The sequence below is a fragment of the Cuculus canorus genome, chromosome 2, assembly GCF_017976375.1.
Source record: "Cuculus canorus isolate bCucCan1 chromosome 2, bCucCan1.pri, whole genome shotgun sequence".
Lineage (NCBI taxonomy): Eukaryota > Metazoa > Chordata > Aves > Cuculiformes > Cuculidae > Cuculus > Cuculus canorus.
Genome location: NC_071402.1, coordinates 69,639,596 through 69,665,495, shown reverse-complemented (window position 1 = coordinate 69,665,495; position 25,900 = coordinate 69,639,596). Strand labels below are relative to the sequence as shown.

Below are 25,900 nucleotides of genomic sequence, written 5' to 3'. Positions count from 1 at the left end.
GTTTCTGCAAGATATCCAACTTTGGCACAGCTCAGCTCCTGCAGATCCAGTTTGAGCTACTTCCCCCTATTTCTTCCACTAAATTACACTGCTGCAACTAAGCATTTCTTCTCCAACTTCACAGTAATCTGCCTGACTTCAGTGGGGCAGGCGAAGAGCACTCATGATCAAACTATGTACGTGAATCAAACCTTTCCTAAGTGATTATTTATACCGTCAAGGCCCAACTCAACAACATCAGGGATTTTTACAGCACTTCCTCCTTAAAGAGCTCCCAATCTGAACATAGGTAAGTCTATGGGACCTGATGAGATGCATCCCAGAGTCCTGAGGGAATTGGCTGATGTAGCTGCCAAGCCACTCCCCACAACATTTGAAAAGTCACGGCAACCAGGAGAAGACCCTGGTGACTGGAAGAAAGGTAACATTGTGCCCAGTTTTAAAAAGAGTATAAAAGACGACCCTACTGACCTGTCAGCCTCACCTCTGTGCCTGGGAAGATGATGGAACAGACCCTCCTAGAAGCTATGCTAAAGCGCATGCAGGACATAGAGGTGATTAATGGCATCCGCACGGCTTCACTGGGGCAAATCCTGTCTGACCAACTTAGTGGCTTTCTATGATGGGGTAACTGCAGCAGGGGACACAGGTAAACCAACGAATGTGATCTATCTGGACTGCTGTAAAGCCTTTGACACAGTCCCCCACAACATCCTTCTCCCTAAAGTGGAGAGATATGGATTCGATGGGTGGGCAGTAAGGTGGATAAGAACCTGGCTGGCTGGTTGTATTCAAAGTGTAGCGCTCAATGGCTCAAAGTCTAGTGGAATGTGTCCCTGCCCACAGCAGGAGCGTTGGAACCAGATGACCTTCGAGGTCCCTTCCAGTCCAAACTATTCTATGATTCTATGATATTCTCTGTCACTACTGCTTTGCCCCTTACTTATGCCATACCTGTAACAAATTTATGATATTGATATTCAATGCTGAAAAAAAGCATTTTCTAGAGCGAAATAACCTTGGATCTGATCCCTGAGCTGGCTTTCAGCACAGTCCCACAAACATCTGAAAGGGCAGGTATCTGCCTGCAGCACCAGGATGGGAATGAGAAGCCAAGAATTCTTTGAAGGTGTATTGAGCATGAAACACCTGTACTCTCAATACACAGCTTATGAGACAGTCCAACAAACCAAGCATAAACATTCCAAAAACAGATGTGTGCAATCCATGACAGGCAGATTTTTTTTTTTTTTTTTTAAAGAAACTAATCAGGAAGGGAAAGGAGGAGAGCAGCCAGCCAGCTGCACTGTCTGTGCAACCCTGAAGTGTTCTGCTCACAATAAACTATGCAAAACTGGATAGTTTTCCCTCGGAGGAAACTAATAAAATCACTCACGCCTGACCTTCACAAAACTGGCACAGTAGGAGGAGAAGACTGATCTTGTTGGTTGTACACATGGATTTGCATCTCTTGGGGGTGCAGAATTGCATCAAAATGCTGCAGCTGAATTCAGTGAAACCACAGATCACACACAGGAACAAAAGTTTTACCTGTACTTACTAGGTCAAAAATAGTGCCCTGGATTTCAGCAGCATTGTAATGACTCTGGTGTAATAAGAGAAAAACAACTGACCACGAGCTCTCAGTGTAAAGCTACAGCCAAGAAATTAAACATGAGCCTTGAATGCATAACAAGGTAACATGAAGTTAGGGAACAATGCTATTTCCTATACTATTCAGCAAACATTCTAACAACATTGCTGTGCCCAGCTCAAATGTCTGCACATTATGCACAAAGTCAGAAAAAATACTACAAAGAATAATTTTGAGTCTGAAAAGCATCTGGATGTATATGTTGGGTTTTATCTATTTAGACAATCAAAGGTAAGGCTAAGAGGTGACTTGGATGTGAATTTCACATACCTTCACTTGGAGAAAGTTTTTCCCCTGTAGTCCCAGGACTTTTCATTGCATGAGTGCCCAGTTAGCATGACAGGGGATAACAAGGACCATAAAAATATCTGGTATGATAGAAGACCTGTTATTATTCTCAAGAGTCCAGGTACAACTTGAATAAGTAACTGCTTCTCATTAAAGACTCTTAAAGGCAGACATACTAATGATATCCAAGGAGAGAAGTAATGCTAAAAAGTGACAGACTTAAAATATTCCTGAAAGAAGTTTTAGAGACTGATCAGTGAAGAAGAGAATAAGCATTCACAATGATCCTTTTCTGACCTGAAACAAATCTACTGTTCAGAATCTATTAATTTAAAGGCCATCCATGTGACTAATATAATATAAAAGACTGATAGTCCAAATGATACATAGGGAGAACAGTCAGTTGACTTCCATTTAACATCATGACAGCCTTAACAAAAGATCTTAAAAGAAGGAACAAATGGGAACCGAGACAGCTGGAACCTGTGCTAGCCACTTACTCAAAGCAATTTTTCTCAGACAGCAAATATGGTAGCTCTATCCATGTGTTGATGAAACTGCCAGAGCTTCAGAGAGATGGGTGGGGGATGTGAACAGGTAACAATAATCATATTTGTGATTTTCTGCAAATATTTCATTTTAACAATTGCCTTTGAAAAATAATTGCTTGTAAAAACAGTTAAGTTCTCTTAGTATGTGTAAGTTTGTATCCGTTTAGTAAGGCCATAATAAAACCACCTCATTCTCTACCTACCCCGGCACAAAAGTACAAAAATAAATCCTAGCTACTCAAACATCAGTTCCATCGATTACTGCCACCAGGAACCCGCAGTCTCACAACAGCTTTTGAGATACGAAAGTCACTTTGAATAACACCATAAATTCATTTAGCTCTGAAACCAAAGCTGCACCCTTGCCTCCTAACATTAGGGTGCCTGTTTCTGCATTTATAAACTATCTTTTAACTATAAAACCACTCCAAGCTTATTAGCACTGTAGATTACATTCAGACATAGGACATAAACAGAAGCATAGTCCAGAGCACACATTTCATCATCAGCCCTGCACCCAGTCTCCCATCTGTGGTTTGCCTCTTCCTCTACTGTCTGTGCAGAGGCGGAGGTTACCCAAAATATACTTTTCAAGCAAAGGAGGTGACAGTCTTGGAAGTACATGAAGTGGTCACATCTTGTCCCTCTGGAACCACACTAAATTCGTATTTTGCCCTCAGGGACATATTTTCAGCACCAAAAAATGCTGTTGGATTGCACAGGGACAGAGAAGTATCTGGCTGTTTCCAATGAGTGCTTTCACTTCATGTACAAGTCCACAGAAATAAAAGAACTTGGTTTTCCATCTCACCTGTATGAGCTCTGCGATACAGACAGACTAGTGTGCCCTTTTACAAAATAGTAAATAAAATTTGTAGTTATTCTGAGAGCTACAAATGAAAAGGCGAGAGAGAAGCTTTCTCCTCGGATGTATTGGGACTTGGAGTCTGACTTAAAACTCCTGCAGAAAAGCAGGCAGCACTGTTCTGAGAGCTGCTATTTGTAGGGAGAGCTCCCCAGGCCTGGGGATGTCTCATGGAATCTGTATTTGATGGCTCTCAAGTCATTTAATGCCACTCTTGTCTTAACAGCCTGTAATGAGGTTAGTGCATATGCAATAAAGAAGAATTAGTACTCTTTAAATATTGTCCTAACTTTCTTGCAACCTAATCATTCATTTACCCTGTAGCTTGCAAAAAAAAAAATAAAAATCCCAGCTTTTCTGAATACTTTGCTAAAGATTTTGGTATTACTTAAAAGCTCCTTAAATTAAGAGATCGGTATTTATTTCAGTAAATGGTAAGATGCCTTAGAAATCCTGAAAGCAAAAGAAATAAAGTTCATTTTGAAGGCTATTCTTCAAGATAGCACTTGCACTTTAGTTTGCCCAGTCTCAGCAGCTACTGAAAGTCACAGTGAAGCCACAGAGCTTCTTCGGACTATTTTCTCATACTAGAAAGTTTCCAACATTCAGCTTACTGACATGGGTGGGACAGTTCTCCACTCCTGGCATTACACAAATGCTGAGAAACTAGAAGTTGTAACGGGGAAAAATCTGCTTTCTGAAATGAACTTTTGATAAACAACATTTTCTATTTATAAAAGACCACATTTTTACTTCATCTAACAATTTTTCAGATTACAAATGTGCTGTAAATGTTATCAGATCATCTGCTTCTCCCTGTCAAAGAAAGATAAAATTCTTCCAGAAGAAATACTTCCATTGGTATCTATTACCATAACATGGGAGGAAGAAATCAAGGTCCTCTTTCCTGGCCATAAACACACTCTTAAAGCAAAATCTGCCAAAAAAACTGAATTTTTTTTTTAAAAAATATACTTCACGATCAAACTATAAACGAAAATATGCAGGTGTTTAATGTGAGAATACATCAAAATCCAGGCACACAAACTGTAAAATGAGAATATCTGCTGGCAAATCTCAATAGCAGCAAACAAAAACCATTTCTGTTGCACAGCACTGAATTTTTCTATTTCCACTCCCTTCAGAGAAATGTACTCATCAACTTCAGTCTGGTTTTGCTGATACAGACAAATGCTCAAACTCTTTCCTCATGTTTCCCATATTTTGTAAACATCTTTACTTTTAAAGCCAGAAAAGATGCATCAGAAAGGTTTTACTACAGGATAAATTTATAATGCAAATACTAGAATCAACATGCTACACAGGAAGAAAAGCGATTGAGCAATACCAGCAAAAGAGAGGATGGCTCAGAGAATTCAGGAGGAAAAAGTAGTGAAGGCAGTGACTAACTTCAGCCTGTTTCCAATTCTAAGTATAAGAATACCAAAAAAATACTTGTGTACAGATTATGTCTCATAGAATGATCTCCTAAATTCATTTAATAAATTACCAAAATCCATCAGTTAATAAAAATTTCCCCTTCTCAGTGCCTACTGTTCACAACAAACAATTTGAATACTGTGACATATGTTTGAATTTCCCAAAGGCTCCCCTATTCTAACACCTAAACCCAAGGTTTTGATTCCCTATTTCACAAGTTTTGCATCAGTTCATCCAACATAGAAAAGTCAAAAGTGAGATATCATTTTATAGGAGGAAAAGAGTGAAGGGAGACAGACAAAGGCAGGTGATGGCTTAAGTACTCAGCTTAAAGGAAGAAAGGAAAAGTCAACATTTAAAGGCTTCACTGGCCTCTGTACCAGGCATCAGTGATCTCTGCTGCCTTAGCAAGAAGGTTGCCCTATTAAAAAGAAAACCCATCAAAATTAACACTTTCTGATAAATTTGAAGTCAAGAACGGAACTTCAATGTGCTGCCAAAAGCTGCACACAGAATTAATGATGCAAAGCAGACACTGGGCACATGTAGAAGTCACCCTGCAGCTGGGTGTTCCAAACCACAGCTCACATGTGGCCTTGGTAGATGAGGCTTGCAGGCTTAGGAGCGGTCATGGAGCAGGGCTGAAAAGACTCCTCCCCAGAGAAAGGAGATATCAGTAATAAATAAGAAAACATCCCATCACCCTCTCTTCATTGCTGAAGAGCACGGAAAGAAAATAAAACACTAAATCAAGGCAAATATATGAAATAGCAGGAAGAGGGTTGAAAATTAATGAAGCCTTTTGCACAACAGATAAGTTACACTGCTGTACTATTACACCAGCCCTTCTCTCCACAGAGCTACAGCAGGAAGTCTGGCTTGACATAGATACGCATCGGCATCCAAAGATGATGACATGACAGAAGGTAAGTGGATACTGCCCACTGGACTTCACACTTCAAGCAAGGGTGCTGCCTACCCTAGTGATACAACCTATTTTGAAGAATACCACCCCTCTTCATTTATTTGCTTAATTCAAAGAGATAACAGACTCATCATTCATCATCTCTCAAAGCAAAGCACTCATGGAAGGTTCGTTATTCAGGAAGAATTTCTACTTACTGAGTAGCCTGAATATAAAACCTACATACTGCAGATTTGCATCTTTACTGAATAGGGATCTTTGTTGAACGATTGTACAGAGCACTGACAGTTTCAGATCTCTTTATAAAAATGGAATTTTATGGGTCTGGTCTTTTTACAGAAATGCATGTCCTCAGTTTAAAATCACACCATATCACAGCTCCAGGAACCACTAGCAAGGTATGAAAGAGATTTATTACACATTTAAATGACAGAAAACAACCTAAATCAATTCTGGGTAGGAACATGGAGAAGGAAAAACTTAAAAGAACTGCTCCTTTTCTCAGAAAAAGGTGGAAAATATTCACTTGCCCAGTTAAAGCAGGTAACATTTGGACATTAAGTAATTTTGTTTGGACTTAACATCAACAAGAAAAAAGAAACAATGCAGTTAGCACGTTTATTTTATCCAACAATATTAAAATGAGAATTTGTTCACAGTCTAGGATAATGTTAAAGCTTATCCTCTAACACAACCTACCAGACCCCACACAGTGAAATATACACAGTAAGAAACTTTAAACTGAAAAATGGGAAGCGTTCTCCTCATTCACTCTCAAGGTTAAGTGTCCTTAGGCAGAAAAAGAAACAGGTGTTTTCCCAGACAAGACTGCTAAGTTACAAAATTCCTCTCAAGTCCACTTGCTTTTTCAATATATGTGATGCTTAGGGACATGGTTTAGTGGTGAACTTGGCAGTGTTGGGTTTACAGTTGGACTTGATCTCAAAGGTCTTTCCAACCTAAATAATTCTATGATAAAGCACTAATGAAAATAACACATACAATCATTACTACTGCTATGAAGAAGCATTATTTTCAAACAGCCATGAAAGAACTCCTCCTTGGAAATAATGCTTCAGTCCACAATAATTTAATTACAGGTTATAATCCTTAAGTTATAACGCTATGATTTTCTAACTGTATATTTGATGCTGGCACATTCACACAAGTTCAAGTTCTTCAAAAGAAAGATCCTACACCCTGCACATATTTGTGTAGAGTTATTTGCTATATTTCGCAAACATCAAATTGAATCCTCTATTAGGATTTCTAGTCTCTAATTATCATATAAACTGTACCACATGTATTAAAATAATGAAATATTAGTAGCATCTCAATTCAATCTGTTTATTGGTATGCCAAGAAAACAAACAAACAAATAAAAACCAAAGAAAAGATGACATTTGGTGTTTGTTTGGGTAAATTATCTGTGTTTCCATAACAAACAAGGAAGGGATATAACCTGAATCTGTACAGATCAAAAACATGAACAGTCAATATAAACTAACTCTTAATATTTTCCATGCTTCATAGCTGGAGTCTGAGGCTGGAACTTCAATAAATATTTCAAAATAATATCATCACAGTATAGCTAATGGTCCAGGACATACCGAAATTGATGCATAGAAATAATTGGAAATGAAGAGCAGATGGCCACTCTAAACACTTCATTACCCTCCAACCTTTATATTTCTAACGCAGAAAGAAAAAAAGAACATTTACCACAGTATGCACTGGAAAAGAAATACTAAAAAACCCCATGCATTTCTCAAGTAATTTAAAATGATGGAAATGCTGTATGTACACTCAACAGCTGTCAACGTCATCCTTCTAGCAAACAATAATAGAAGTTCTTTGTATTTATCCTTATATTTTACATTGTAAAGGGTCTACAATTCAATTATGTATATATTCTCCATTCTTCTCTCAACCTCCTTCCCATAGCATTTCAGTTTTCAGGTGCATTTTGTTGTCTAAAATGAAACCATGCATTTTTAATGTGAGAAGTTTTAATCTTTGAATTAACTGTTTCACCAATAGCTACCAATGTTCCTCTAATGCCTGCTCCAGAACTGGGAATGTTCAACACAAGCTGTCACCTGCATCACTTGCGCCCTGACAGACAGGGCACTCTGTTAGTCAAACTGGCTGAATAAGCTGCTGAGCCAGCCACAGATCCCTGGCCACAGCTGGGAAATTGCATTTTTGTGGGAAAGATGCAGGACTGAGGACTGCTGTCAACTTTTACAACTGCAAAGAAGCAAGAGTAGAGTCTTCCTCTCTCTGCTTCAAAAGATAACTGGACACACAATACATCCCATACTTTAGACACAACTTCTAGCTTCTTCAACATTTCAGTCTGTTTCTTCCTATACTACCTTCTGCAATCCAAACAAAACTAGTCCTCTGCTTGCTCTTACATATGGGCTGCACTGATAAAGTATCTTTGTTCCTATTTCCTGCCTCACAGGAACTTTATACATGCTCAGGCATTCTTTTTCTTCTTCAGGACTGCTACCGAGAGCCTGAAGCTACAGGTGTGCTACCTAGCAACATAATCTAGAACACAACTACTGGGGGAAAAAAAACCCAACATATTAGCTGTATACACAGTATACAAAAAAAAAAAAACATTCTGAAAGTCTTCAAGTTTTCTTCTTAATTACCATCTTTATTCAAATCCATCGTGGTCTTCAGAGTTTCTCCAATGTTTATGATCGCATAGCTCACAACCCAGTATGAAGAGCTGCTACTGAAATAAATTTTTGTGCTAACAACCAACAGGTCCAGCCACATTGACAGTTTACACAGTTACTTCCTAGGCACAGCTGTGTTCTAGTCCACAGTAAAAAGGCATCTGAAAGAATGCATACAACCCCCTTATTTTCCCCCCATCTCTTCAGAGGCATAAGCTCTCCATCAGAGAATTAGTACCAGCTGCTCATGATTGTGTCTTTGCAGTGTACTGCTCCCACCATTGGCTTTCTCCCCCTCACTGTGTCAGCTCTTTGCAGCAGCAGTCCTGTTATCCTATCTGTGTTGCATTGAAAAATGGTATTGGTTTCCATAAATAACTAATGGAATTCACAAGCAGAACTTATCTAACATATGCCAAAACACAACACTGTTCATAGTCTCCCCTTTTTACTATGTACTGTTGAAATGTCTTTTATCTGCTGTAGATTTATTTGGAATGTTTGGTAAGCACATCGAGGGCCTAAAATTCCCTCTTCTCTCTCAAGAGCCTAACACCATGCTTTTCTGAAGCCGAGCTGCAGTCATGTGCTCATACCCCATCTCTTTCCCATTTCTCTGGGGCTGTGCATGTCCCTGACTCAGTACGTGATTCTACTATGAATGCTTTTCACACACCTTCAGTGTACACAGCAATGCATCAAAGTATATGGTACATGGATAACATAATTAAAGGCTACTGCCAGAAGACAGCACATCCAGTCCCAGCTAGTTTCTTGATCAGAGCTGTAAGGTAATGAAAAGACATTTCAACATAAGCTGCAGAAGCAAAATACTCAGCTCCTTCTAAAAATGGAGCTTGATCAGTTTATGAAGGGGATTACAGCTGCTGGTGCTCACAGGAGTTCATGTACATGAGGGGCCTTTCCAGCTGCAAACATGCTTTTAACATTCTCCAGCAAGTACTCTAATTTTATGTTGTTGAAATGTAACTTCTGTAAAGAAGGCATATTACCAATTTCCTCCATCTGATGTAATATATCTTCTATTTGTGTGGGGGCAACCCTTCAGTTAGCAGACTCCGGAGAATGACTTGAATCTAAGCATCCACATGAATATTAGCAGATTTTTCTAGAGTTAATATTCTTGAAATGTCATGTGTGATGTAAAAGAAAGAAAAAAAAAAAAAAAAAAAAAGAGTTTTACTTCTCTCCCAATATTCCTAAGGTTAGTAAGTCAAACACACTAACCAATAATTATAAGAAAGAGATGACCATTCAGGAGTTAATTTAACGTTTACTTTTGATGTAAGCATAGAGGCCAGATAGTAAGTTTTGTTATGTTCATGTTACTCCGGAGGAAAAAAAAAAAAAGGATACAACAGAGAAGATCAGAGAATAGAAAAGGGTATTGAAGAACATTTACTATCTCTATCCTGAAGCGTTTCCATAGCAGCCGTAACAATTATTAAAACAGATACACCAAAAGGAAGGCAAAGTAGTAATACAAAAGCTATCCATCTGAAAACAATTCATAGATTTGAAGAGTTATATTTGACTTATTCATTCATTTAATCATTAAATATCATCTCCTATCTAACATATCACAGGTCTTTGGAATAATGTTCACTGCATTACAGAAATTTATCAGAGCAAGGAGATTTTTAGAAAGGAGTATTTATGACGGACAACATGTTGACTGATGTGGCTTCATGTCACAGAAAATGTAAAGTATCCTGTATCTGCCTTGCAGGATGATGATTTCCACAGTGGAGAAGTTCCCAAGAACACTCTACATGTGTTCATTCCCTTCCTGCCCTCCCTCAGCTCATCAGACAATAGTGTTTTCAGTGGCATTAAGAAAAGGGACTTTAATTCCTGCTACTCTGGACAGTCCCACTGAATAGGCATCTTTCATATCGTCCCTTTAAGCTTTCATAAGATGCACTGAATTAAAAACCAGAGACTCAGTTTTTAGAAATGTCATCAGCCATGTCTGCAGTCAACAACAATTTGGCTTTTTGGCCTCATCTGGGAGCCATCCATAGACTGTTCTGTTTACATATTAACTAGCAGGCATCATCACCACTGCGTAAATGTCAATGCTCTTTCCCTGCATTCTTTATGTAAGAGCATCGCATCATTTCCAACTAGTTTTTCATTCATTAAACTCATAAGTCCTCCAGAAAAACACAAGCAAGATTGTTTTGACAGCAGCGAGCAAGCAGCCTTTCATCTACCTAGAGCCGAGTTACAAACCCCGAACAAGTAACAGCCTCCAACGCTAGGGAAGATGCAACACAAAAGATTCTAAACAGGTTCTCAATGGCATTATTAAAAGAAATACACTGATACCTATGTGAGAGGAAGGAAAGGGTGAATTCTAATGTAAGTTTTTCTTTCTCCTTGCTTCAATTCTTATAACTAAATTTCAGATGGGCAGACATGTGGTGTCAGGTCAAGAGGAAGTAATGATACCATTTATGCTCCCCTTCCCATGGGAAATCACCCCACAGCAAAAGAACTGGTCAACCGCCACTCACTACTATACAACGGATACAATCTTAATAGCATCTCACATTCAATACAGATCCCTGAGGACCTTGTGGGTTTGAAAAGCCATCCAGTACATTATTCTATTTAGAAAGAATACTTTCAAAGTACATGATTCTTGCCTTAAGAGTGAACAGAAAAGCCAACACCATTAAGAAATCCTTGAAATTTCATGCAAGAAGTTGACTATAGATACCATTATCAAGAGGTATCTACAGTGCTTAGAATAATCATACGCTGACATTTGTATAGGGATAGCTGGGTAGGAAGCAGATTCAGGAAAGCCAGAGAACACCTGCCAGTTAAAAAGTACACAACACCATAGGAGGGTGGGCTAGCAGATCGGGTAGTCTGAGGGCAGGGGACGTGCAGGAAGAAAGAACAAAGCACAAATGCCACAGAAATAAGCGGGTGTGGAAATGCAGATAAACAAGAAAGGTAACTCTGGTCACAACATTGCTGGTACAGCCCAGAGAAGGACAAGCGAAGGAGAAATCAGGGCAGAACTCTACTTCTGTTACTACCATAGGCAGACAAGAACTTACCAGATGTGTAGTTCCTAATACAGATACTGTCACAAAAATGCTAATGTTAACCCCAAAGACAGTTACCAACCTACTGATGGAGGATTTATTTTTCCCACCACTACCACCAGCACTCACATATGAGAAAACATTCTGGCAAAACCTGATATATTTAACCTGGACAAAAGTTTTGCGGTTTTAGCTTCACATTAATATTGAAATAAAACAAAACAATAGCTAAACAAACAAAAAAAAATTGAAACTTTTTTCCTACACGTATAGCTATAGTTTTCCTTCACTCATGTCTTTTTTGTCATTCTTCCACACAAACAAACAGATCCTTTAGCATTTAAAAACTAATAAATCTTTCAATTACTTATACATGAAGTCTTAGCAGCCTAAAAAGTTGTAATTACAAGAGTATCATGTTCTAACATCAACAAGTTCCTTTTTCCTTGAGAAAGGCAATCAGGGTGTAATGTTAGCAAGTAGTAAAAGGACTGCACTTTACAGATGCCAACATCTCCTGAAACAAGTGCTTGTGAATCTATTCAGAAGCACAGTTAAGTCCTCTGCAATGATCTACGTACTTGACTTCATGTGTAAGCTGCTTACTGGTGATGAAGCCCACAATCCCTCCTTTTCCATAAAATTTGAGCTGAAATGGAGAGAAACCACCACACACTATTCTATTTTTTAAGTGCAAAGGACAGTACTTGGCTCATTCTGCTTAACTGGTACTGTACCACAGCTTCCAAGCATTAAAGCATATTCTGTTTCAGACCCTAATCCCATAAAAACATAGAGCTGTATGCAAAGCTCAGAAACTTTACTGATCAACCTCCATAAATGGTGCAACACCACTTTCAGTGTTTCTGACTCTCAGTGAGGGTGTCCCTTTCCGTGGAAGAAAGGAAAAAAACACGAGGAACAGATATGGATTTCAATATAACAGTTTTTAATCCTCAAAACACTGACAGCTACTACATGCTCCAATCCTCCAAAAGTCTAGGGATTTCGGTGGAAATAAAACAAAAATCCAACCAACTTTTACCTTGCCTTTGGACAAATGAACTACAATCACCATGTATGCAGCTCACATTCTGAAAACATTGGCAGTCTAGGCTTTGTTTGGAGGTCAAATTCAAGAAAAAGTGATCAACAGCTGCTTCACTGGACCAAGCAGATACCTCCATATAAATTCAATACTCAAGAAGCAAGAAGAGTGCCATTGCCTCATTTTCTGATGCTTCAAATCCACATCATTTTCTTTTTTTCTCATTTTTTGACAGACTATCTCAAACAGGCTCTACAGCAACAGCTGAACTCTGATACATCAGAGGGAGTATAACCTTAGGCAAAATATTTACTGAGCTTATCTACATAGAGCTCTGTAAGTAAATCCTTAGCGTGCTGATAACATTCATCAAGTCTTCTTTAGAAAAGATTTCTGCTGAGATGTTAGAAAGACTGCAGCAAGTTGTGAAGAACATGCAAGGAGAGGAAACACATTAGCACTTCCAATATCTGGAAATGCGTGATCCAGTCTGCAAGGCAAGGGAGGACAGGTAATTCTGCAGCAAGAATCTCTAGGTGGCTCCATTCACACACTTCTATGTTCATTTGTAAGAGTCTTACTCCATCTCTTCAGTTTCTTTTAAGCAGAAACCATGGGGTTGCCAAATTCCATGTTTCAGTGAAATGATGCCAATATATACAGATGATTATTAATATGAAAGGCACCTAACAAGATTCAAAATGTACTCAAAAAAATTCAAACTCTCTCTTTCAGACTACTGGAGATTAAAGTAGGTGCAATTTATCAGGCTGTTACACTCATTATTAGCAAGTCCTCACACACACCTGCTTTTGTAGATCAAGCTTAATGGTTGGCTGGTGATCATTTGGGTTGAAACGGAACGGAAATGTAAATGTTTTTCAAATACGATAAACTTCCATACAATTTCATGGGAAACTTGGTTCTCAAGAGGGAGGGAAAAGGTTATCAAAAAAACGATGGGCGTCGAGTATTTAGCAGCTGTTGCAAAACCCAAACTCTGTAAATTAGTAACAATCACCGCTTCCTTTCAGAGAGATACAAGGGCGCACGACGGGCTCCGTGGATGCTGGAACACCCACAAAGGCAGCCCAACTTCACCAAGGAGGCAAAACCAAACACAAACACACCGTCCCTTCTTCATTCCTCCAGCACAGCAGCAGGACGGGGAGAAGTTCTGCGTCCAATGACGGGGATCTCCCGGCTCGGGAGTGCTGCTCCCGTCCCGGGCAAGCGGAATCCCTCTTGCCCGGGACGGGAGCAGCATCCCCGAGCCGGGAGACCCCCGCAGACGGGCGGTGATAGCAAAGAAGAGATCAGGTGCCGCCTGCAGGGCGAGGGGCCGCTCCTAGCCGGAGGGCAGCGAAGCCAAAGGCACCGGAGCCTCCGGTCCCCGCAACCCCAACCGTGCCGTCGGGTGACGGCTGCGGGCAGACCCCACCGAGCAAGGGCTGCAGGCAAACCCCACCCCCTTCCACCGGGCAGGGGATGCGGAAAGCCCCCCGACCCCTTCCATCATGCAGCCGGGCAGGGGATGCAGGAAGACCCCCGACCCCTTCCACCACGTAGCTGAGCAGGGTCTGCCACGAAGCCCCCCCGCCTCCTTCCGTCACACAGCCGAGAAAGGTCTGCGGGAAGCCCCCCTTGCACCATGCAAAGGCTGCGGGAAGCCTCCTCCACCACGCAGCCGACTAAGATCCGCAGGTAACCCCTCGCCGCCGGGCAGGGGATGCGGGACACCCCCATTCCACAACGCAGAGGATGCGAGAAGCCCCCCGACCCCTTCCGTCACGCAGGCGGGCAGGGGCTGCAGGAAGCTCCCCTTCCATCACGCAGGGAATGCGCGAAGCCCCCGACCCCTCCACCACACAGCTGGGTAGGGGCTGCGCGAAGCCCCCCCTTCCATCACGCAGAAGCTGCGGGAAGCCCCCCACCCCCTTCCATCACACAGCCGGGCAGGAATGCGGGAAGCCCCCCGCCCCCTTCCATCACATAGCCGGGCAGGAATGCGGGAAGCCCCCCGCCCCCTTCCATCACGCGGCTCAGCAGGGGCTGCAGGTAAACCCCTCGCCGCCGCAGGTATCGCACCGCACCGCAGGGGCGGCCCCTCCCGGGAGAGGCGCCCCTGAAGGCACCGCTGCAGGGGGGGGATGAGGAGGGTTGTTTTTTGGCCACGGGGAGGAGGGGAGAGCAGAGCAGGTGCCCGCCTCCCCGCTCGCTCCGGGGAAAGGGAAGAGGCTCTCCGGCGGCTCCAGGCGGGGGGGGGCGGTGATGGCGAGGAGCGCACGGCGCGCACCTGGCGGCAGGTGCAGCAGAGAAACACGCGAGGCTTGTGCGGAGAACAGCGAGGAGGGGAACGGCGGGACCCGCGGGTGGCTGTCAGCAGGAACGGGGGGGGGACACAGGCGATGCGGAGGAGGGGAGAGGGCTGCTTTGGAAGGCAAGCGCACGCTACTCACCGGCAGCTCCACGCTGACTTCGGTGCCGTCCAGCAGCAGGACGCGGCACTGCAGCACCGGCTTGCTGCCGCCCGCTGCCGCGATGTGCACGGGGGCTGCGGCGCCGTGCGCTGCCCCGCCGGGGTGCGGCGAGGACGGGAACCCCCCCGAGGCGCCGGCGGCCCCGCGCAGTCCCCCGTCCCGCTCGTCCCCGTCGAGCCCCCCTCGCCCGGCTCCGCGCCCGGCTCCTCGCCCGTAGCGCTGCATCGACCGCCGGCCAAAGGTCCTGCGCAGGAACCGCAGCATCCTGGGGCGCCCTGCCCGGCCGCTCACACCCCGCCGCTCCGCGCCCGGCCCCGCGGCGCCTCCCGGAGCGACGCAGCAGCGCCGCCCGCCGGGAGCCCGAGCGCCGGGGCCGCCCGCGCCCGCCCCTCCGCAGCGCCGCCCCGGCACCGCCCCTCGCCACCGCCTCCGGGCGCCTCGGCAGAGCTCGGGCGCCGCCTTCGCTGCCCGTTTTGGGGGGGAGGGAGCACCGCACTGGCGGGGCTGTCCCGGGAGGGAGAAGGCGCTCCCGCGTTGATCATTGCGGTCACCGCGGTCTGGTGGCGTAGGGAAGCGTGGGAAAAACAGACCCTTCCTGGGGTTTTGCTCCCTTTTTCGTTTCTGCCGCTGTAAGTGAGGAAGGAGTGCGGGTTTATTGAACTGCCATAGCGAGCGGCGTGGCCGTCAGGTCCAGGGAGGTGATTCTGCCCCTGTACTCGGCACTGGTGAGACCACACCTCCAATACTGTGTTCAGTTCTGGGCCCCTCACCACAAGAAGGATGTTGAGGCTCTGGAGTGTGTCCAGAGAAGAGCAACAAAGCTGGTGAGGGGGCTGGAGAACAAGTCTTATGAGGAGTGGCTGAGAGAACTGAGGTTGTTTAGCCTGGAGAAGAGGAGGCTGAGGGGAGACCTTATTGCTCTCTACAACTACCTGAAAGGAAGTTGTGGAGAGGAGGGAGCTGGCCTCTTCTCCCAAGTGACGGGGGACAGGACAAGGGGGAATGGCCTCAAACTGCGCCAGGGGAGGTTCAGGCTGGACATCAGGACACAGATTTTTACGGAAAGGGTCATGCGGCACTGGCAGAGGCTGCCCAAGGAGGGGGTTGAGTCACCATCCCTGGAGGTGTTTAAAAGACAGGTAGACGAGGTGCTCAGGGACATGGTTTAGTGGCAGATAGGATTGGTTGGACGCGATGATCCAAGGGGTATTTTCCAACCTGGTGATTCTATGATGCAATGTATAGGTACAAATGCTCTCTCACAGAGTCGCTTTGCCAATAAGTTAAGTACCTAGGTATTCTGGCTCAGGTGGGAGCACTTTTGCTGCATTGCCGTGTATAAAATACTGGATGTGAATCGTGCCTCGTGGAAACACTCAATGAGACTGTCACCGGAAGGTTAGATGTGATCTAAGAGGCTTAGAGGCAGTAATTTTTTTTTTCAGTTCAAAAGTTTTTCCTACTGTGGATTTATTTCCGTTAACCTTGCTTCCAGGCTGGTTTACACAAGCGTTGTTCTATTAGGTATTCGGAAAGTCTGCCAAAATGTCTCAGCTTGTCATTTTTTATTGAGACTTGATAGCATTAGGTAACTGCCTGCTGCTTCTGCATCCTTTTCCGTGTTTCTACAATGCACCGGATCAGGTCTTGAATTGTTTCATCATCAGCCAAGACTGCCACAAAACTGCATGATCTTTGGCAGGGATGCATCTGCAGCCCTTCTGCACTGTGTAGCTGGGTAAAAGAGCTTTTATAGAAACAGAGTGGAGAACTGCTAATCTTTGCCTGCTAATGTTCACTATCAAGAGTAGACACTTATTACAGATTATGGGGTTTGCATTTGTTTCTTTTCTCTTTTGGAATAGGAGGGCAGTTTGAGTTTTCTTTCAGGTCCTGAATGATGCAGCATACATTGGGGTTCTTTCACTGCTTTGAACACTGTGAAGATATCACCATCCCATAAAGCTCATTTGCATACACAAATTACCTTAAGGACTGGAAATCCAGCAGGAATACTGTTGTCTCTTGAGGGAGTAATTCTGGTGCAAACGAGAGTGGGGTGGAAGGGTGGTCCGGCATCGTTCAGGACTGGCCTAGTAGAAAACAGAACAAGTCTTTTGAAGTGCTAAAAAGCTTCTTTCCTCACCTGTGAGACTGGAGTCCTTTGTCTCTTTCAACTTTTGTCATGGAAACAGAAGTCTGATATTTTAAAATATGTACACCTAGGCTTGCTTGACTTGCGTGAATTTACAGAACTGACGTAGAGATGCTGAGGTCCCATTAAATCTGATGTTAAGCGATGTAAGATAATGCTTCTGGTAAAGGGTCTTCTGTAGGGAGTTGGTGATGGGAGGAAATGATTTCTTAGTACCCGGACACTCTTGGAATAAAACAATTCCACCGTTATATTGTCTCGTGTTATGAGCAGAGCTATCTTCAGCCTTGAAACAAGAGCCTTGAGGAATAGTAGTTACTGAGGATGCCATGATACATTTATTGCAAGATGACAAGTACTTAAACTAGCATTTACCTTTGAGTTTGTACTGTTTCACCCACCTACATCCTCTCTTTATTTTCAGGTGGCCAAGCCCTAAGGTGATTCAGTTTGCTGATACCCCTGTCCTGCAGTCCCTCTCCAGAGTGCCTACTACTTGCTTGCTTTCCAATGACAGGCAGAAGCAGAAACTGCTGTGGTCCTCATCTGTGGTCCTGCTGTAGTTAAAGGCGTAATTTCTAAATCTTCAACGAAATAGCCCTCCATTGCAACATCTACCTCCCATAGAGTACTCTAGTGTTCCCTGGGAGTCATGATTTGGTCGTTGCCTCAGGAAAGATAGTGACCTAGGTGGTCTGTTTGTACTAACCCATATCGCTGTTCTGGTAGCAGTCCCTGACAGTAACCAGCCTCACCAATGATTTTGCCATAATGCCGAGCAACGTGTAAGTGAGAGAGTATTTTTCACAATCGTTACTGACAATTGTGTAGTAGCAGTAAGATGGGGGAAATCTGTAACCATTGCAGACGCTGTTGCTGGTCGCAGCTAAATAGAAGTGTGATAAGCACTTTATTGCCCTTTTGTTGAGAGTTTTAGTTTTGTTCAAATCTTGTCTGATTGCTTTTTGAAAGCCTTGTAATGGAGGTAGCCATCTAATGGGGATGGGGAGTGAACTGCTGACAGTCCCAGGAAGATAATTCTCCCTCACTGGGCACACACATGCTGCCTGGACATCAGCGACCTCTTCCTTGTTTTGCCTTGTTTTGCCAGGTGATTACCCCTGCAATCACATTTATGGATTCTTTTCCTGGCCTGCCAGGCTTTCACTATCTGCAAAGGAGTGATCTAAATTTAATCTGCAGGCAGCTAGAATTTCCTTTTCTGCAGTTATGAGGAAATGTTATCTTTACTGAGTAACTTAAACAGGCTTATATTTTGCAGGCTTTTGCTGGAATATATTTTGTTACACTTGCTACTAAAGGAAACTGATTTAAAGGATTCAAAGAGCAAGCGTTGGTGTGAACACAAATGCCTGTGTTAATAAACAGAGGGGTGAAAGAAACTCGAGTTGTAGCATACATTCACTCAGACTTTCAGATATTAATTTGTTGGGGTTTGTTATTTAAACTTATAAATGAAATTAAATTGTTTTGTCAAAAACATGCACTGAAGGAGATACTTTTAATCATGAACGTTCATGTAGCACATGGCAGTTGTATCTGTTTATTTCCCCCCTAAGCATGTCAGTTGTGTGAGCAGAACTAATTTCACTGTCTTTCAGAATTGCTTTATATACAGATACAGCTCAAGAATAAAATCCAGAGGTAATTCTGAGTTATGTGGCTAAGGATAATTTGCATTTCAATGCTAACATTCAGCTACAGAGATCCCAAAGCAGTTTCATTAAAAAGAAAAAAAAGAAAGGAAAATTATGTGTAGAACTATTTCACCAACACTGAAATGCATCAGTTGTTTAACAGGAGAGAAAAATATTGTGTCTCTTATACAATTGTAATGGAAATATGAATTTGGATAGGCAGAAAGTTATCATGCTAATCAGACAGCCATGATGCTGGGGCTAGTGGATATATTCCTGCAAAAGGAACCACCTGGTTGTAGGTAGTCAAGGCTTTCGTTTATAACACATCAACTATTTCTTCCAAGCACTGGAAAAGAACTGCATTAGGAAATGTATTTAATACTTCTCCATTTGGATTAATCCCAGGTTTACAGTAGGCATGAATTTCAGCAGCTTTTGCTCTTCACGTTAATCTTTATAATTTGGAAAAAAAATATTTCTTTTTTTTGTGTTAGAATAAAAAACTAACTCATTCCAGAATAAGTGTGTCCACTCAAAAAAAACTAACTCATTCCAGAATAAGTGTGTCCACTAATAAGAGGTTTGTTGATAAAGAAGTAAGAGCAAAAACCTTTCCATTAGAAAATCTACAGAAATAAAACATTTCTTGCTGAGTTAACACATTGCAACAGCTTCTGTCCACCTAATAGGTTCAATATGACTTAATACTTAATCATAAGTTCTTTCTTTTAGTGAGGATTTTATCAGGTTTGTAGTGACCTCAATTCATAGAAATTATTTATATTCAAACCTATGGTTGGTTTTAAAGCACTGAAATAAAAGTTTTCAATGCTGTGTTAAACTGCAATTTTCAGATGCTCAACTGAAAAATGAAGGCATCTTTCCACTGGTTAATTGTTTTGTTTTAGTCTTAGGGAAGCCTAGAAGGCACTGCTCAGACTATTACCTGTAAACAAACATAACATGCTGAAACACTAATTTATCCTTGAAATATTTTCTAACAGCGATTATGTGTCTTTTAATTATATCTCCACTGAAAAGAGCTACCTTTGGCTTCTTGTGCTGTGCAGGAATTAATAAGATCTGAATTTTGCAATAAACATCCGTCTGACTGGCTCTGCAATGCTGAATGGCACCTTGTGTAGGTATGATGGGGCACTGAACTGTTTGTGAAAACCTCTGGAAACCTTCAACATCTGTTGAAAACCATCCTAGAAATAAAACAAGTGTGAAAGTTATAATGAATAAACATCACATTAGATTCGGATAATTAAAAGAAGCTTAAGTCGTATGCTCAAGAGTTCTTACTCCACTGAAAGGACATTGAGCTGGCAGCAGAAAGGAGATTCTCTCCTCATGTGGAGACTAGGACTCTTCATTTCTTTGATCGTTTCAGTGTCAGAGAACAAGGGACACAAAAAGGGCAGGGCACTGTAATTGCAAGAGGAGGAACTCGTTGGAGGCAAACCAGTCAACAAGTGAATAGCCAAGTCAAGAAATGTAAGTATTTCTAAGGGAATAAAAAAGGAAAAGCAACAAAAAAGATTCAGCCACTGACATGGCTGCCAAGCCAGTTTATTTGTCTTGTGTCTACCAATAAAAAGAAAACGTGAACGAAAAACCAGGGCTGAAGGACTGAACCATCAGTGCCAATGGTTTAATTACAAAAAAGAGTAGAATCTTTCTTTCCAGTTTGTAAACTTACGTTATCTAGAACAGGTTTTGCTGAAACATGGGCATATAGAACCAAGCTGTTGAATTGTTACAAAGTTGCCTCATAAAGTAGAAACATTCTGTAACTCCTTTTTTTCAGAAACTGAGTTTTCATAGGCAGAAACAGCTCATTTTAAAATGTAATATATATATTAAATATAGTCTTTATCTGTCTGATAACCTAAGTATAAAATAATATAAAATAAAATAACATCATCTGCTTTCCATTGAATAAGAATCTGCCACACAAGTGGAACTTGCATTGGTGTTCAAAAAAGCAAAATCGAAGGAGGACTGAATCATTTATTCTCCTCGCAACATGGCTTTTCATTTCTGTTGTATGGCATATTGATAGGAAAATGTATAATCCCCGTGTACATGGACTTTAGCTTCCAAGATTGATTGTCAGGCATAAATACAAGTTTATTTTACATTAAAAAAAATCCAACAACCAAACATGGTTGGAGATGCGGTTGGAGAACTATATTTATATGATATAACCTGGAAGAGAAAATTATTTTAAAGCTGTTAAGGACCTAACAACTACGTGATCACTTCAGTTTTCTGACGTGCTGTTTTCCTACCAAGTTTGTGGGCCTTTTGTTTCCTAAGAATACAGCTTCAGCTTGAAGATGGTATCTTCTGAACCCTTCTCCTCTCACGCCCCTCCTCCAGCAAATATTAATATATATATGTATTGTCAGCAGAGGTTCCTTCTTACCCAACATTTTCCTGTTCTTATTGCCCTGCACCATGCTATGCACACTGTCCTATGCCATCTTGCAATGATGGCATCAGAATACTCTTCTGAGGCTGTTTCATTTCTTTTTTTCACATAAGTGCATTTTTATTTAAAAGTAATTTTATTCTCCCTAGATCCTCAGTCTGATGATGGCAGTGTAAGGTGGAGATATGCTTAGATCACAGAAAGAGCCATGAAGCTGCTGAGGGTTGAAGAGGGTTCTGTTCACAGAAAGAGTCTCATCTTTCTCATGCTTAAGGCAACTTACCAGTGGGAGTCACTGGACAAAACTTCTGGCAGGTTTGCAGAGCCCTTTCTTAAATCTAAAAATATAGTAATGTGGGCTGGCATGCAGAAAGATCAGAAAGATCCTTCTTACTTCACTGGAAGGAAATCTGTACCCTGTGCATTTAGTCAGGAGGCAAGGTCCCAGCATGCAGATAAATTCATTTTTCTTGTCTTTCTAAAGCCAGATAGTGATACAAAAGGATATGTTTTCTCTAAAAGGGAAACATTGAAAGGCAACTCATCAAGGACTGCTGCTGCTGAGAAGGCATGTCTGCATAATGACATACAGCAAAGTCCTGGGTACCACATCATGACCAGGGCATGTTAAACCGAAAAGTATGATTAATGTCATATGCATCCCTTACACATATCCCAGTATATAATTATACAAAAAAGTTTTTGTGATACTTTCATAAGAAAGCTTGATAGCTTTGGTAATATTGTCACACAATGCTGAAGAGACAGAAACAACTAGTTGTTTACCTGAATTTTCCTTCAGTGTAGTCCAAGCTACAGCACACAAGAAATCTCTCTTAAAAATTCAGTCACTCTAAAATCAAATATGACTGATAAAGAGAATTCTGCCTGAAATGAACAATGCATTTACACACCTTCATTTTTTATAAGAACAATAATCCCCGTAGGTATTTTCCCCAAAATACTTGGCATGCTTTCAGCCACACCTGAATTCAGTTGATTGGGCGCAGATATATTTAAATACCACGGCCCAACTCCTTTACAAGTTTCAACATATGAACTCTTCTAACAGCTGTGGCACAGAAAACATCTGTCTTAAACTCTGATGAATGGGATCAATCGCCGACATGGCAAAGTCACTGTGTGGCTTTAGTCAAAGCTGGGAGCATTCCTTTCTTGTTCACTGGTGTGAAGCCATGCAGAGAGAAGTTTTCTGGGCTAGGCGGGATTTTTTTTACCCTGGCAGCTCATGAAAGAGTAAGGCATGTGTCATCCAAATTATTAATATATAGCGAAAATAATTGTAAGCCTATTTAAATGTAAGTTCTTTTATATTGTGGGTAAGATCATTGTGTTAAACCTCTTAGCAATTAAGAAAAAAGAAAATCCAAGCCAGAAATATAGAAAATGTTAGTAGTTTTACCTCACTGTAATCCCTTCTCCTGTTGAAAGCACAACAGATGTTTGATTCCCATGTTTACAGTTTTGGAGGCAGGCGTAAAAAACTGTGCTAACAGGCAGGCAACCATAAGTATTCTCTGTTTGGATATTTAAGTATTCTCACTATTGTAGATGAGCAAAAGGAGGTGGAAAAATAGACAGGGCTATAAACTTTTGTCCATCAAGGTTGTCCTGCATGGAGCGATGCAGAGGATTGGTGATATGCAGGAAATATCTCTAGCTGCTTCACAGAAACAGTGAGAGTCACCAGCTCCTCCCCTCCTGTGCTCCAGGGAGATGAGGGGACCTTTTGAAGAAAGGTGGGAAGAAAAGGGAGATCTCAGCTCTTCTAGACCTGGACCTCCATAGGTGTATAGCACTGTGCTACTGTCTCAGCCAGGGCACTACTTGTACAAAACTTATCCCAGGACCATCAAGCCACTTGTTAGAGGCTAACAACCTGGAACTCTGTAACGCTCAGCCTCCACTGTATTCAGGTTGGGATCGTATTTAGCGGAGAACTGGAGCCAACATATTTTATTTGACCTGAGTGTAAGAGTTTCAGTGTGCTACTGGTATGTCTCTTGAATGTGGAGAAATGGACTGCTTACTTTTTGTCAGGAACTTTAATGTCTTCCTGGGCTTTGCTGGGAGAGTAAATTAAAACTGAAAAAATCAGGGGTTTCTGCTTTTTTTTTTTTTTTTTTTTCAGTGTCTTTTGAAACTGCTGAGCAGGTTTATGCAGTTATCCAGAGAAAGGTGAACATAAAGATACTGTATTAGGTTTACAGTAGACATCAGGATAAAGCATTATGATTTAAATCTTGCTTTCACCGTCTCTCTTAGATGCTAGCAGCTGATGTTGTGTATTCTCAGCAATTAATGTTTTATTTACTTGAAAACTGAAGCAGAGGGACTCAAACACAGAGCTGCAACAAGTACATTGAATGACAGAGGCCAACAAAACTCAATTCAGAATTGAAGTAGAGACAAATACTGATCACAGTGATCCAGCCTAAGCCAGTGGCAGAGCGCAGTCTGAAGACAGCTGTTGGATGTGGTGGGACGCCGGCATCGCATCCTTCCCCGCGGTGTGGGAACACCAGAGCTGCATTTGCATAATGGTACAAGCTAATATTAGGAATGGCTGAGCTTCCGAGCAAGAGTTTACCAAGGGTTCCTTCACTGTGGGAGGAAGATTCACCTCTCAGGTTAAGATTAAAAAAAAAAAAGAAGTAGGACAGAGATGAGCTTTTACTTGTTGATGCACAAAGATCTTTGAAAGACCGTCTTAATTGAGAATTGTGCTTTGAATGAATGTACCTAGCCCCCTCAGCCAGTCAGATGGTGCCTGTGAAAGACCTGCTTAGGCATGGGGAGAAAAGGTGATATCGTTTTATCTTTCAAGAGCAACAGACAAAATGGGATTGTGCATAGCCTTATCTAGTGCTCAGATCTGCCTTTTACTATGTGCTCCGAGTGTTGTGCTGTGGCCTCTCACGAACTGCCCTTCCCTCGAACGCTGAAACTAAGCATGCATTTCATTCTTCCTCTCGTCCAATCATAAAAATTTAAGGTGTTTGTATGGATGAAAACGCTGAAGTTTTCAAGCACATTGAACAGAAAGATCCTACTTTAGAGGCTTCAGATAACTCAGATAGGAATGTTGTCAGGTATTAGGTAGAATTGAGACGTAGCTCTCTGGAAAGCTGTCTCTTATCTACCTGCATAACAAGGGTCATCTCCGTCTTGCATGTGAAGTAGCTCCTACTTGCCAAGATCAAATGTGTAGCTGAGGTATTTATTGAGTTCCTTAAAGCATACCTATAGCTTCCTGGAGGCACTTCTATACAGACTGCAGAGCTGTTTATGTAAAAACAAGAAAGGGAACCCAGAACATTATAGACTTCTCCAGCAAAAAGTCAGACCAAAACATCCCACTCACTCGTGAGGACCAAAACCCCTCTAGGCCTGGCTTCAGGCGAAAAAACCTTCAGAGATAAGATAAGCTTGGCAGCAATCCCAAACTGGATCCCAAACTGGAACTCTGCCCAGCCAACTGGAAGAGCTGGGAGCCCTCCAGGGATAATACCTCCCACTCTGAGATATAGAGCAAGTATCAAGAGGGGTAAGAAATGGTCCCCAGCTGCTTCTGTGGCTGATGGGGAAAAAGTGTGACCAGAGAGGTAGCTACAGTCCAGATCATAAATAACCTTACTGCAGACTTAAACCACCAATTGAGGGGAGACTGCAGCCTGTGAGACACCAGCACTGAGTTTTCCCCAACAGGAGTACATCGTTACAGATAAGTAGCTGGGCTAGTGGTGTCTGTGGGTGGCCTTGAAGTCCAATCCCCGGTAAAGTGCATCCTCAATGATAATGCAGGACATAGCTAATTAACATAGTAACAAACATGACAGTATGTATTTGGCTTTCTGGCTTGAATTTTCTACTGCTCCTTTAGGCAGGCATAATTAATAGTGTAGTTATAGATCTTGGCTATCAGCTAATGTATGATTTTGCAGATCTCAATCGGCATCTGATGAGAACCCCACTGCCAGCGTGAAACCTGACTCTCCGCCCATCAAGCAGCAGGACTGTCCAGCAAGCCCATTCTAGTCTTCCTAAAACAGAGAGATTTGGAGGAGACATTTGGAGGTATAAGGTAACTCAAAATTAAAAATACTCAAAATAATTTAAAATAAAAATTTCAAATAAGATTTGAAATAATTAAAAATAAAATAAATTAATCTGACAATGTGAACATGGTAAAGAAGAGAGTAAGACTCCAAAGAATAGAATTAGACAAATATGTGACTGCTTTTCTGTTCTCTAGCATGTCCACCTTGTGTTGTAGTAGCATGGAAAAGAGTTAAAGCTTCAGTAGTCTCCCTCTTGAAAAGCATCATGAGAGACGGGTGCCTGTCCTTCCTTCTCTGCCTGTAGAGAGGCATATTCCTATTGCTTCCATATATCCAGAGGTCGGCAAGTTATGATATCCCACCTACAAGCGAAAGAGGAGGAGTGATGGTCATACAGCTTGCCAAACACTTGTTTCAGAAACACCGTTATTTGTGCATTGGGAAAAGGAAAGGTTGCACTCTTGGAGTTTTTAGTGAAGTTGCTTGCTAGTTCAAAGCTTGTGCTAACCTCAGCAGCAGCACACCAGGATAT

At 42.1% G+C, this 25,900-nt stretch overlaps 1 protein-coding gene across 4 annotated transcripts in view; it reads right to left on the bottom strand.

The window, feature by feature from the left end:
• Positions 1–15,350, bottom strand: part of EPB41L4B (erythrocyte membrane protein band 4.1 like 4B) — a 178,641-nt gene extending 163,291 nt beyond the window's left edge. For 2 of the 4 annotated variants that reach the window (XM_054058998.1, XM_054058999.1), the window contains exon 1: positions 15,010–15,350. In XM_054058998.1, the coding sequence (XP_053914973.1) occupies positions 15,010–15,294 (285 nt within the window). In that variant the 5' untranslated portion in view covers positions 15,295–15,350. The remainder of the gene's footprint in view (positions 1–15,009) is intronic. The other 2 variants (XM_054059000.1, XM_054059001.1) reach the window with 2 other exon arrangements.
• Positions 15,351–25,900: the final 10,550 nt, after the last annotated feature.